Below are 12,258 nucleotides of genomic sequence, written 5' to 3' on the forward strand. Positions count from 1 at the left end.
TGCTCCAGCAAAGCACACAATCAACAGAAAAAACAATGGTTAGAAGTTTTTCTTTCCAAGCATAAGAATAAAAACTAAAATTAAGGTTGTAATAATAATCTGAAGTTAATTTTTCATATTATTTTCAATAGGTTTCTATTAATCATATAAAATGTTAAAATATATCTTCTTAGGGGAGGGGGTTTGGCCTGAGCAATTAAGACATGGGTTAAGACGCCTGCGTTGGCACTGGTGCTGTGGCGTAGCGGGTAAAGCTGCCACCTGTGGTGCCAGCATCCCATATGGGTGCCAGTTCGAGTCCCGGCTGCTCTACTTCTGATCCAGCTCTCTATGGCGTGGGAAAGCAGTAGAAGATGACCCAAGTCCTTGGGCCCCTGCACCTGTGTGAGAAGACCTAGAGGAAGCTCCTGACTCCTGGCTCCTCGGATTGGTGCAGCTCTGGCCATTGCGGCTAATTGGGTAGTGAACCAGTGGAAGGAAGACCTCTCTCTCTCTCTCTCTGCAACTCTGACATTCAAATAAATAAATTTTTTTTTAAAAAAAAGATGTCTGTATCTCCTATTGGAGTGCCTGAGTTCAATCCTTGGCTGCAGCTCCCAGTTCCAGCTTCCAGCCAATGCAAACCTGGGACACAAGAGGTAATGGCTCAAGTGGTTGGGTCCCTGCCACTCATGTGGAAGACCTGGACTGAATTCCAGGCTCCTGGTTCTGGCCCCTGTTCAGCTCTAGCCATTGTGGGCATTTGGGGAGTGAACCAGCAGATGGGAGCTCTCTCTGTGCCTATTTGTAAGATTTTATGTATATGTGTGTATGTATGTATGCATGCATGTATGTATGTATTTGAAAGGCTGGAGTGACAGAAGGGAAAAGGAAGGGGGAGGTAGTAGAAGAGAGAGTCCATCTGCTGATTCACTTCCTAATTGCCCACAACAGACAGGTCTGGACCAGGAAGAAGCCAGGAGCCAAGAACCCCATCTGGATCTCCCAAATGGGTGACAGGAACTCAAGTACCTGAGTCTGACACTTCCCTGGTACATCAGCAGAGAGCTGGATTGGAAGTAGAGTACCAGAGACTTGAACTAGCATTGATATGGGATGAGAGGATCACCCAAGCAGTGGCTTAACTTGCTGTGTCACAACGCCCATCTCACTGCTTCTTGAATAAATGAAAAAATTAAGATACAATGTATTTTAAACTTACTTTTGCTCCAGGAGGCAATCCTTCTAGTTCTCTAGGCTTTATAAATGTACGATGCTCTATCTTGTGATCCATTTTTTCCTTGCAGGTCAAAAACTGCAGTCTGCATTTTGTGCATTGTTGAATTCCTTTTTTCTGTTTACATAAAGTAACAAAAGTAATGGCAGAAATACCTTCTATTACCACACATCCTGGGACCTGAAATTGCTCTTAATTCTAATATCTGAATAATTTAAAAATCAGCACTTTACCATTTCCACCATAGATATACCAAAATATTTCATTTTTAAAAGCACTCTTTGCATTAGTATGCGAGTTTCAAAAGCTTGTGTTACCCCATAAGTATTCAAGATGAAAATCATATCAATTAGGTTTCAATGGGAAAAGTTGGTAACAACTGTATGAAAGCTCTTAATTATAAATTTGAGGAATAACTATTCAAACACATGATACTGTGAAAATGAGTTTTACCATATTTTTATCCTTAAAACAAATCTTTAAGTTTTGCTCTTTCCATTTATTTTGCAAGTTGGTAAAATAAACTGAACTTTTAAAACCAAAGAAATGTGATAAAAATCTCCCAAGAAAGCTGTTATAGAAACAATTGTGCAAGTCAGTGCTATCCAACAGAACTTTCTACAATGATGACAATGTTCTATAGTCACACTCCTCAGTATGGTAGGCACTAGCTGTATGTGGTTACTGAATACTTTAATTATAGTAAGAATGATTATGAAGCTGATTTTCTTTTTTTTCTGATTAAAGATTTATTCACGAGGCTGGCACTGTGGCGTAGTGGATAAAGCCGCCGCCTGCAGTGCCAGTTTAAGTCCTGGCTGTTCCACTTCTGATCCAGGTCTCTGCTATGGCTTGGGAAACCAGCAGAAGATGGCCCAAGTCTTTGGGCCCCGGCACCCACGTGGGAGACCCGGAAGAAGCTCCTGGCTCCTGACTTTGTATTGGCTCAGCTCTGGCTGTTGTGGCTGTCTGGGGAGTGAACCAGCAGATGGAACACCTCTCTCTGCCTCTCTTCTCTCTGTGTAACTTTCTCTGACTTTCAAATAAATAAATATTTTTTTCTTCAAGATTTATTTATTTGAAAATAGAATTGCAGAGAGAGAGTGAAAGACAGAAAGATTTTCTATCTGCTGGTTTACTCCCCAAGTGACTGCAATGGCCAGGGCTGCGCCAGGCTGAAGCCAAGAGCCAGGAAGAGCATCCAGGTCTCCCACGTGGATGGCAGGGGCCCAAGCACTTGGGACATCCTCTGCTGCCTTCCCAGGCATATCAGCAGGGAGCTGGACTGGAAGCAGTGCAGCCAAGATTTGAGTCCTATATCTCGTTAGTAAAATAATAAGATTAGGTTTGAGGAAGAACTCTGCCAAGGGGTCCTCAAACAGTACATCAGGACCAAATCTCATTTCTATTTTTATTATTGCTTTCTAACTTATAAGAACAAGTTAATTTTATGATTATCTAATGACTATCAAAAGCCATATTACTATCAGTGAATAAATTGGCCATGACAATACAATCAATAATAATATAATATAATGAGCCAAGTAGTGAAGAAACAAAACTTGATTACATAAACAGATCAGTAAATTCACTAACTTCTGATTTTGGCAAAGCACGGCTGTTCTTTCTCCCAGAAACTCCCGCTGCTTCATCATGGTTTTCAGCCCAAAGGACAGTCTATAATTTCAGGAAAAGAACCAGTTAGCATAAAATGAGAATTCAAGGGAAAGATATAAGCACTGATATTGGCATACCAGAAATTACATAGCAGAAGTGGTAAAAGATATGCAGAAAAGAAGTTACAACCCAAATACAGTTCTATGGCACAGTTCACATATCTGGCAATAAGTATCATTGCTGTTACTTTGGAACCAGCTGCTACAGAAGACCATTCTGGATCACTGATGATAGTCATATATCTTCCCATTATAAAGAGCCAGTTACAAAGTAGAAATAAGGTTTCAGGGAAAAAAGACAACAGAAGGTTATGGGTCCCCAATCTCATGTTTTAATTCAAATGTACCCTTTCCCCTGCTCTTGATAATCACCTTCAAAAGCATTCCCATTTTTACCACTCTTAGACCCTGAAATAGCCAACATAAGTATTCCACTCATCTCTTTTCTTCCAGAGTTGCTATATCTAGTCATCTTTCAGGACTTTTACCATTAATGAGCTTCAACATCATGAAAAAGAACAGGTAAAGAAAACAAGTGGAAATTTTACAAGTAATTCAGCATAAATCGTAAATTATGTCATTCAGAACAAGTCTTTCTATCTAGAACAAATTTAACCAATGTTTTCTCTCTGTATATATTTATCTTCACTAAGAAAACACAAATAACTACTAAATCTCACCTGATGCTTCATGTAATGATTCGCATAGGGGGTTGCCATTTTACTAACTTTGAGGCAAAATGGACACAACAAGTTTTTAGTGTTATCATGGGATGTTCTAAAATGAGTCTCTACATCAGAAAATGTTGATGATCTAAACTGGCAAACCTAGAAATATAATGAAGGTTTAGTTTGACACAAAAGTATTTAACTGAAATGCATTTATTTCAAAGTAGCAACAACAGATCATTTCTTTAGATTATTATTTATTACTAGTTCAGCTCTGCTGCCTATATAACCAAGAATCTCATTACTGCAAGTAATAATAAAAATCCCTAGAACAGAAAAGTTACTTTTCAAAGCTTCGGGACATATTCCAAAAACAGAGCTAGCCTTCTCTCTTCTTTTTAGTTCTTCTCTCTATCTTGACTTAAGCTTTCAGGCCCCGACACCTCTTGTTCTATGTTTTTCTGTTATATAACACAGAGTATTCTCTTCTTATAGACTTTTTTTTTACTTTTATTTAATGAATATAAATTTCCAAAGTACGGCTTATGGATTACAATGGCTTCCCCCCCATAACGTCCCTCCCACCCGCAACCCTCCCCTTTCCCATTCCCTCTCCCCTTCCATTCACATGAGGATTCATTTTCAATTCTCTTTATATACAGAAGATCAGTTTAGCATACATTAAGTAAAGATTTCAACAGTTTTCTCCCACACAGAAACATAAAGTGAAAAATAACAGATGATTTTTTAAATGATGATGAAATCAGATCAGACCTATTGTCATGTTTAATCCCAGTGAGAGTCAAGTTGGGAATTGCTAATTTCTTCTCTTTTTTTTAACAGATCAGTTTAGTATATATTAAGTAAAGATTTCAACAGTTTGTACCCCCATAGAAACACAAAGTGAAATATACTGTTTGAGTACTCATTATAGCATTAAGCCTCAATGTACAGCACATTAAGGACAGAGATCCTACATCTTCTTATAGACTTTAATTTATTTTATTTTTTTTTGACAAGCAGAGTGGACAGTGAGAGAGAGACAGAGAGAAAGGTCTTCCTTTGCTGTTGGTTCATCCTCCAATGGCCGCTGCGGCTGGCGCGATGCAGCGGGCGCACCGCGCTGATCCGATGGCAGGAGCCAGGTACTTATCCTGGTCTCCCATGGGGTGCAGGGCCCAAGTACTTGGGCCATCCTCCACTGCACTCCCGGGCCACAGCAGAGAGCTGGCCTGGAAGAGGGGCAACTGGGACAGAATCCGGCGCTCTGACCGGGACTAGAACCCGGTGTGCCAGTGCCGCAAGGCGGAGGATTAGCCTAGTGAGCCGTGGCGCTGGCTTCTTATAGACTTTAAATAGCATCCAGGCTATGTCAGTGGCAGTTTATCTTGCTTATTCATTTCAGGGAGCCACTTCAAATTCTGGAAAAATACTGATCCCAAAGCATTTAATTGGGTTGTCTATAAGTGCTTCCTATTTCCCTGGCATGTCTGTTTTTCTCTATATGATAAACTCACATGCTCATGTTTCTTTGTTTAGTACAGGGGTCAGGAAACTACAGTCTACAGGTCAAATCCAGCCCACCACCTCAACATGTTAAACATGAGTTAAACCAAGGGAGCTTTCACTAGTGAAGAAGGTCTTCAATTTTCAGATAGTAACCAGTATCATTCAAATAGTTTAAGATTATTTGAAAGGCAGAAATACAAAGAGAAGGAGAGTGAGCAAGCAAATGATATTTTCCATGTGTTGGTTTACTCCCTAAATGGCCACAATGGCCAGGGTGGGCCAGGCTGAAGCCAGGAGCCAGTTTCTTCTGGGTCTCCCATGTGGGTAGCAAGGGACCCAAGCACTTGGGGATTCTCTGCTGCTTTCCCAGGAGCATCAGCAGGGAGCTGGATCAGAAGTAGAGCAGCCAGGACTGCAACCAGCACAATTACGGGATGCCGACACTGCAGGTGGAAGCTTAACCTTCTATGCCATAGCACTGACCCTTATTCAAATGGTTTATAAAATCAGAAAAACTATAGTGTTTCATAGCACATGAAAGTAAAACAACTAAGTACTAAATAAAATGCATGCATACCTTGCAAATATACGGCATCTCACCAGGTTTATGAGTGTCTTTCATATGTTGTAAAAGAACATGCTCTGTTTCAAATGATAATTCACAGATTTTGCAAGTAGCTGGAAAGGGAAAAATCAATTATGTCCTTCTAGGGATATATATATATATGTGTGTGTGTGTATAAGATTAATTTTGTATATCCATAACAAGTAATAATAGTAGGAATAGTAATGGTAGTTCTAAAAATTCTGTAACTATAAACTCTATAATGTTGCTCTACAGATATTAACTTATTTAATTTTCATAAAATCACTGAGGTTGGTATGGCTATTTTCATCTCTGTTTCTCCATCTGAAGAACCAGAAGCACAGAAAGGATAAGTAACTTGCACAAGACCTTGTAGCTGAATCAAAAGGCAGAACTGGTATCTGAATCCAAGCTGTCCAGCTCCTAAACTTTGAGTTTTAACTACCATTATAGTTTTCATATTAAAATGTAAGTCAAAGCCAATGATTTCAAATTTGAAAACCACAGAATTTAGGTGTTCTAACAGTCTCCTACCCACAATGCATGAGTTATGCCAAGAAAGCTTCCACTACTGAATTATTTATAAGAGGCTTCAATTTTAGTAACAAATTTTATTTAGGTTTATAAATGTGTTTTTCAATTTTGCCCTGACATTATAAAATCTTTTAGTCTTATTTGTTGGAATTTATAAGATTTCTTCACAATTCAGATAATCAAATCAATATTTAGAAGCTCAATGAAATTATCTCTTACTAGAAACTTCCTGACGGGTGTGTGTATTCTCAATGTGGCACTGCAGCTGGAAGGGTGTGGAAAACTTTCGGTAGCAGTGCTGGCAGGTGGTATGGCTTTCCCAACTCTTACTGTTCTGTTTGTCAAGTTCCAAGTGGTGTTTCATGTGGTTCATGAACCTATGATAGTCCAACAGGTGCAAAAATTCAGATTTATAACCAAAGAAAAATCTTACAAGTATCTGAAACTAAATTTTAAAGATGCAGTTGCATGACTCAAAATCATATCTCTAGGGCCGAAGCACTCTACAAAGAAATGCACACTAAATAATTTACTTTCATTAACTGGCTCAGTAAATGTTACTCTTTTTTCTTTTTAAAATAATCCATTAATGTAGTCAATATGAAATAAATTGTTTGCTATAATTCTTCATTATTTCAGATAAATCATTTCTTTTTGGTAAAGACCAATACTAGGCTTCTTTTCCATATATGAAATAAAGGGTAAGAAACCCTACCACCAAAACCTATAGTCATGAGAAAAATCTTTTGAAGTCCTCCGAGATATACATTTTTCAGTCCTACATTTTGCTAATTTCAGCTTCCCTAAAAGGCTTCTTAAGAGAAAGAACTACAGGGGCTGGCACTGTGGCATAGCAGGTGGGGCTGCCGCCCACAATGCTGGTATCCAATATGGGCACCAGTTCAAGTAACAGCTGCTCCAGGTGAGATCTAGCTCCCTGCTAATGGCTTGGGAAAAGCAGCAGCAGATTGCCCAAGTATTATGGCCCCTGCTATCTACACGAGAGACCCTGAAGAAGCTCCTGGCTCCGGCCTGGCCAAGCCCCAGCTGTTGCAGCCATCTGCGGAGTGAACCAGAGGGTAGAAGATCTCGGTCTATCCCTCTGTAATCTTAAAGGGTGTGTTTTTTTTTTTTTTTAACAGGATAACCTGCCTCTGTTCTTAGGAGAAAGTATTAATCATTTAGGGATGGCACAGAATATTAAAGATACAGTATTCATATCTGTAATATATCAACCTTCAAGCAAATGCAAAGTACTTACATACCTAATATTATTTTTAAGAACTTTACAGCAAGTGACACATTTAAAAGTTGTGTAAGTCTTTGGTTCTGCCTCAGTATCTCCTTCATGTGTTCCGTAATAAAAGTCACTAACTAACATAATTAATTTCTCCTTCTCCGGAGCAATCTCGGCGGTGTCTTCAGTATGTGAAGATTCTACTTTAAGTTCCAAGAAGTTATTCACCATGTCTGGACAACAATGCTGAAAGAGGAACAAACATTAAGTCATACTTATATCTTTTAAAAATTGGATACTAAAAAATGATTATGTGTTTATAACTAGCACCAGATTTTATGAAACTATATTTGGCCTATATTTGGCAAGATATTCACCGAAATGTTGATTTCCTTCTTTATAAATTTTAAAAAGCTCCCAATAATAAATATTATCCTCATACAGAAGTAACTCCAAAAATAAATTGGAAACCTTAAGATCAGGGATGTCTATATATCTATATAGAAAATTTTCCTTGTAATTTTTCTTTATCAAATATTTACATCTGAAATTTCTTATCCAAAAATATACATTTCATATTTGTGTCAAGATGAACTTTAAAGAGTAGTTCTATATGCCATTATGTATAAGCTCAATTATCAAAACAGTAGTATTTCAGTAAAGCCTGGTGGTAGCTAGACTTTGAGCACAGCTAATCTGCCGTTCTCCAAACTCAAGATGCTAGAAAATGTCAGATATAAAGAAGTATTAGTTACATTTTGAAAATCAACACATTCTATCTAAAATATTCTAGGCTGTATTAAAAATCATTTCATATGAAATGCTCTATCATTAGGAGTTTACTTTTGAGTTGAAAATTAAAATACAAAACTAAGATTTTCATTGAGTAATGACATGCATAGGTCACCATGAACAAACAAAAGGAAATTTTAAGTTACATGAAAAATTAGGCACCTAATACAAATGCCCGCTTAATAAAAAGTTTGAACAGCTTTAGTTAATATAGTATTTTGATTAATATATGCATATTACAAAGTTTTAAAATTTCATGATGGGGAGGATTTCAAAATCTTGTATATTATGATGATCATTATGAATTACCAATTGTTACTTGTTATATGGAAATATCAACATTAGATTTAGCTAAATATCTAGATAAACTAGCATTTATTGTATACGAATCATTAATGTTTTCAGGGATTTGTAAACATTTAAAAAATTGAATTTAAAAATAATTTTACCTTCATGTGGAATTTCAAAGGCTCCAAAAGACTGAACTCAGAATTGCACTTTGGACAAGCTTTTAGTACAGATTTTCCAGTTTTATCTTGAGATGATGAGGTATCTGCAGCTAAAATAAATTAAGGACTTTTATGACTATAATTCATCTTTTAAAAACGTTGTATAACCACAATAGTTTCAAAATTCATCACAATTTCTAAGATTTATGTATAAGCAATATGATTTCTGTTTTAAATGATAGATTTCATACTTCCTGTTCCTCCAGTAGACTGGGAGGGTGCCTCTGAAGAACGGTCCATTAAAGACACTGAAGCAGAGGGATTTACTTCACAAACAATTTCACTGGTATTTGGTTGTACTGGATTAACACTGTTTTCTTTAGAAGTAGAAGGGACTTTTAATTCAGGTGAAGTTTGACCACAACCTACAAAAGTTTAAATAGTGGGAAAGACATTTGTAAATGACTTAATATACACTATTATTTACATAAAACTGCTACTGAAAACAGCTTTCCATTTAAAATTAACTAAAAATACCTTGGAGTTAAAGGCTGTTTAGATTAAGTTATCTATTTATTCTCTACGAATCTTGATCCATAATATCTCATTCATTCAAATGAAAAGGCTTGGAGTTAGTATAATGGTTTTTTTTCCCCTTAAAAAACAAGCCACTTCCAAAGATTTCCTTTAATATCATAAAATATTTCTATGGACAAGTGCTCTAGCAACACATGCACCAATGTGCCTCTTGACAAGAGTTCCCCCCACCCATCCCCTCCTACACCAAGGCTGGTGTGAGAATGGAGAAATGAAGTATAATGGTTTTCAAACTATGTTTTCCTAAGTCTAAAATGTCTTAGGGAATATAATGAGCATGTCAGATAGAAAATTTTCCTTTTACATTTTATTTATTAGGCTTTTGTACAAGATTTTATTGAATTAGGGATATCATTGCTAAAATAGTTTTGAGTTTGAAAACCATCACTTTCAAGCCAAAGGATTATGTATTTCAGTACATATGCAAGAGAAACATTTTGGCTATTACCATACACAGCAAAGTGATTTTTAAAAATATTTATTTGGAGAGCAGAGGCAAGGAGAGCAAGAATGAGTGAGCACTATCTGTGTGACAAGAACACTTACCTCTTGGTCCTACTTTTTTTTAAAGAATTATTTACTTGAAAAGCAGTGAGAGAGCGAGCGAGATAGATTAATTCCATCTACTAGTTCACTCCTCAAATGGTCTCAAGGGCTGGGGCTCAGCCAGGCTGATGCCAGGTGCCTAGAACTCCTTCTGGGTCTCCCATGTTGAGTGGCAGGGGCTCAAGTACTTGGGTCATCTTCCACTGCTTACTGAGGCATATTAGCAGAGAACTGGATTGGAAGTGGAGGGGCCACCAGAACCCCAACCTGTTCTGCCACAATGCCAGCCCTATTAGCACTGTTTTTTTTTTAACATAATATTTAAGGCATCAGGAAACTTCTGATTCAAAAACTAAGATTTTTTTTCACTCCATGATTTGTTCCAAGTGAGAACAAGCTCAAAGAACACTTCAGCCAACTTAACAGAAATATTCTATTATTAAGCTAATTTTATATAAAATCACTCAAGAAGGCATTCAGGAATGATTAGCTCTATTCTATCTCAACATTTGAAAAACTTAACATGAAGATAGGAGACTCAAAACATAAATTCAATTCCATACGTATATTCATCAAGTCTCTTTATAATTTTCATGAAAAAGTATTAAACCAAACCTTCTGGAAGAATATTTGATATGCTTGGGGACTCTGGTACTGCATCCTGGGTCAGGTCAGATCGTAAGTCTGAAGAATCATCCAAATGAGTTTGTTGTAAGTGCCCCGTATAATCCTGCAAAAAATTATAATTTTGTTTTATAGATTTTACTATAAAGGTAAATTTCACTGTATGTCAATACTTTATAACTTTAATGACAGTCACTAGTGAGTTATAAAACACAAAGTTTAGCTATAATTAGCATCTACTGGATGAGGGGTATGTAGGAACTCTGCATTATTTTTTGTTCTAAAGTTGTTTGGTATAAAAAGTTAAAAGTAATAATACTAGCAAAGTAGGTGGTTATATTTTGGTACAAATTTACTGCAAGAAACTTGGCAGTTTTTATCAAGGGCTTTAAAAGTTCAGATACTTTCATCCAATTAGTCCAATCATTCCTCTTCTAAGAATTTATGCTGTGAATCTGAAAGTGTTTAATGGGAATTACTTATACTAGCAAAAATCTAAAAACCTATTTGCCTAACAAGAGAAGAATGGTTAAATAAATTGATTCCTACTGATTTTGTTTCAGACTACCCATCTATAGAAAAACAAAAATCAAAATACAGTATGTATTCTCTTTTTCTAACTCACCCTCTCATACACATTACTTTTTTTTTTTTTTTTTGACAGGCAGAGTGGACAGTGAGAGAGAGAGACAGAGAGAAAGGTCTTCCTTTGCCGTTGCTTCACCCTCCAATGGCCGCCGCGGCAGGCGCACCGCGCTGATCCGGTGGCAGGAGCCAGGAGCCAGGTGCTTTTCCTGGTCTCCCGTGGGGTGCAGGGCCCAAGCACCTGGGCCATCCTCCACTGCACTCCCTGGCCACAGCAGAGAGCTGGACTGGAAGAGGGGCAACCGGGACAGAATCCGGCGCCCCGACCGGGACTAGAACCCGGTGTGCCGGCGCCGCTAGGCGGAGGATTAGCCTAGTGAGCCGCGGCGCCGGCCCTCATACACATTACTTTTACAATGAGAATATAAAGATTTTGCTTGCTTGTTTTGTGTTTACAAGTTCAGAGGTGATTAGGTTTCAAGAATTTTATTTTGCTACTAAGTTTTCTAATGACAAGTTTGTCAAGAAGTTAAGAGACATATTGAGATGACCCAAAATTATTCCATCCTTAGAATTTGAGGTCTAAAAAGCCCATTTCTACATTTGAGCTTTAATGTATATTGTATAAAAGCAATAACGGTTGCCTCATTTGTAACTAAGCAGGATCTTATTGTGGGGTATATAGTTTAAATATTTGCGCTTAAAAAATGGAAAACAGGTCAGCGCTGTGGCATAGTGGTTAAGGCTGCTGCCTGGAGCGCCGGCACCCCATATGGGCGCCAGTTCAAATCCTAGCTGCTCTACTTCTGATCCAGCTCTCTGCTATGGCCTGGGAAAGCAGCAGAGGATGGCCCAAGTCCTTGGGCCCCTGCATCTGCATGGGAGACCCGAAAGAAGCTCCTGATCGGCACCGCTCTGGCCACTGCGGCCAACTGGGGCGTGAACCAGCTGATGGAAGACCTCTCTCTGACTCTCCTTCTCTCTGTGTAACTCCGATTTTCAAATAAATAAATCTTAGGAAAAAAAGGAAAACAGGGGCAAGTGTTGTGTTGCAGTGCAAGTGTTGTGAGGTAAGCTGCCTTTTGTGAGCCAGCAACCCATAGTGGAATGCTGGTTCAGTTCCTGGATGCTTGGCTTCTGATCCAGCTCCCTTCTAATGTGCCTGGGAAGGTAGTAGAGGATGATAGCTCAAGTGTTTGAGTCCCTACCACCCATGTGGGAGACCCAGATGTGGCTCCA

At 38.1% G+C, this 12,258-nt stretch overlaps 1 protein-coding gene across 5 annotated transcripts in view; it reads right to left on the reverse strand.

The window, feature by feature from the left end:
• The window catches only part of ZNF280C (zinc finger protein 280C), a 37,351-nt gene that overhangs the window by 13,952 nt on the left and 11,141 nt on the right, over nt 1-12,258 (reverse strand). For all 5 annotated transcript variants that reach the window (XM_008273184.4, XM_070066806.1, XM_051827507.2 and 2 more), the window contains exons 6-14: nt 10,426-10,540; nt 8,919-9,092; nt 8,668-8,777; nt 7,455-7,672; nt 6,409-6,566; nt 5,647-5,747; nt 3,573-3,719; nt 2,813-2,893; nt 1,202-1,333 (exon numbers count right to left, since the gene is read on the reverse strand). In XM_008273184.4, the coding sequence (XP_008271406.1) occupies nt 1,202-1,333; nt 2,813-2,893; nt 3,573-3,719; nt 5,647-5,747; nt 6,409-6,566; nt 7,455-7,672; nt 8,668-8,777; nt 8,919-9,092; nt 10,426-10,540 (1,236 nt within the window). The remainder of the gene's footprint in view (nt 1-1,201; nt 1,334-2,812; nt 2,894-3,572; nt 3,720-5,646; nt 5,748-6,408; nt 6,567-7,454; nt 7,673-8,667; nt 8,778-8,918; nt 9,093-10,425; nt 10,541-12,258) is intronic.

The sequence above is a fragment of the Oryctolagus cuniculus genome, chromosome X (genome assembly GCF_964237555.1).
Source record: "Oryctolagus cuniculus chromosome X, mOryCun1.1, whole genome shotgun sequence".
In the NCBI taxonomy this organism is placed as follows: domain Eukaryota; kingdom Metazoa; phylum Chordata; class Mammalia; order Lagomorpha; family Leporidae; genus Oryctolagus; species Oryctolagus cuniculus.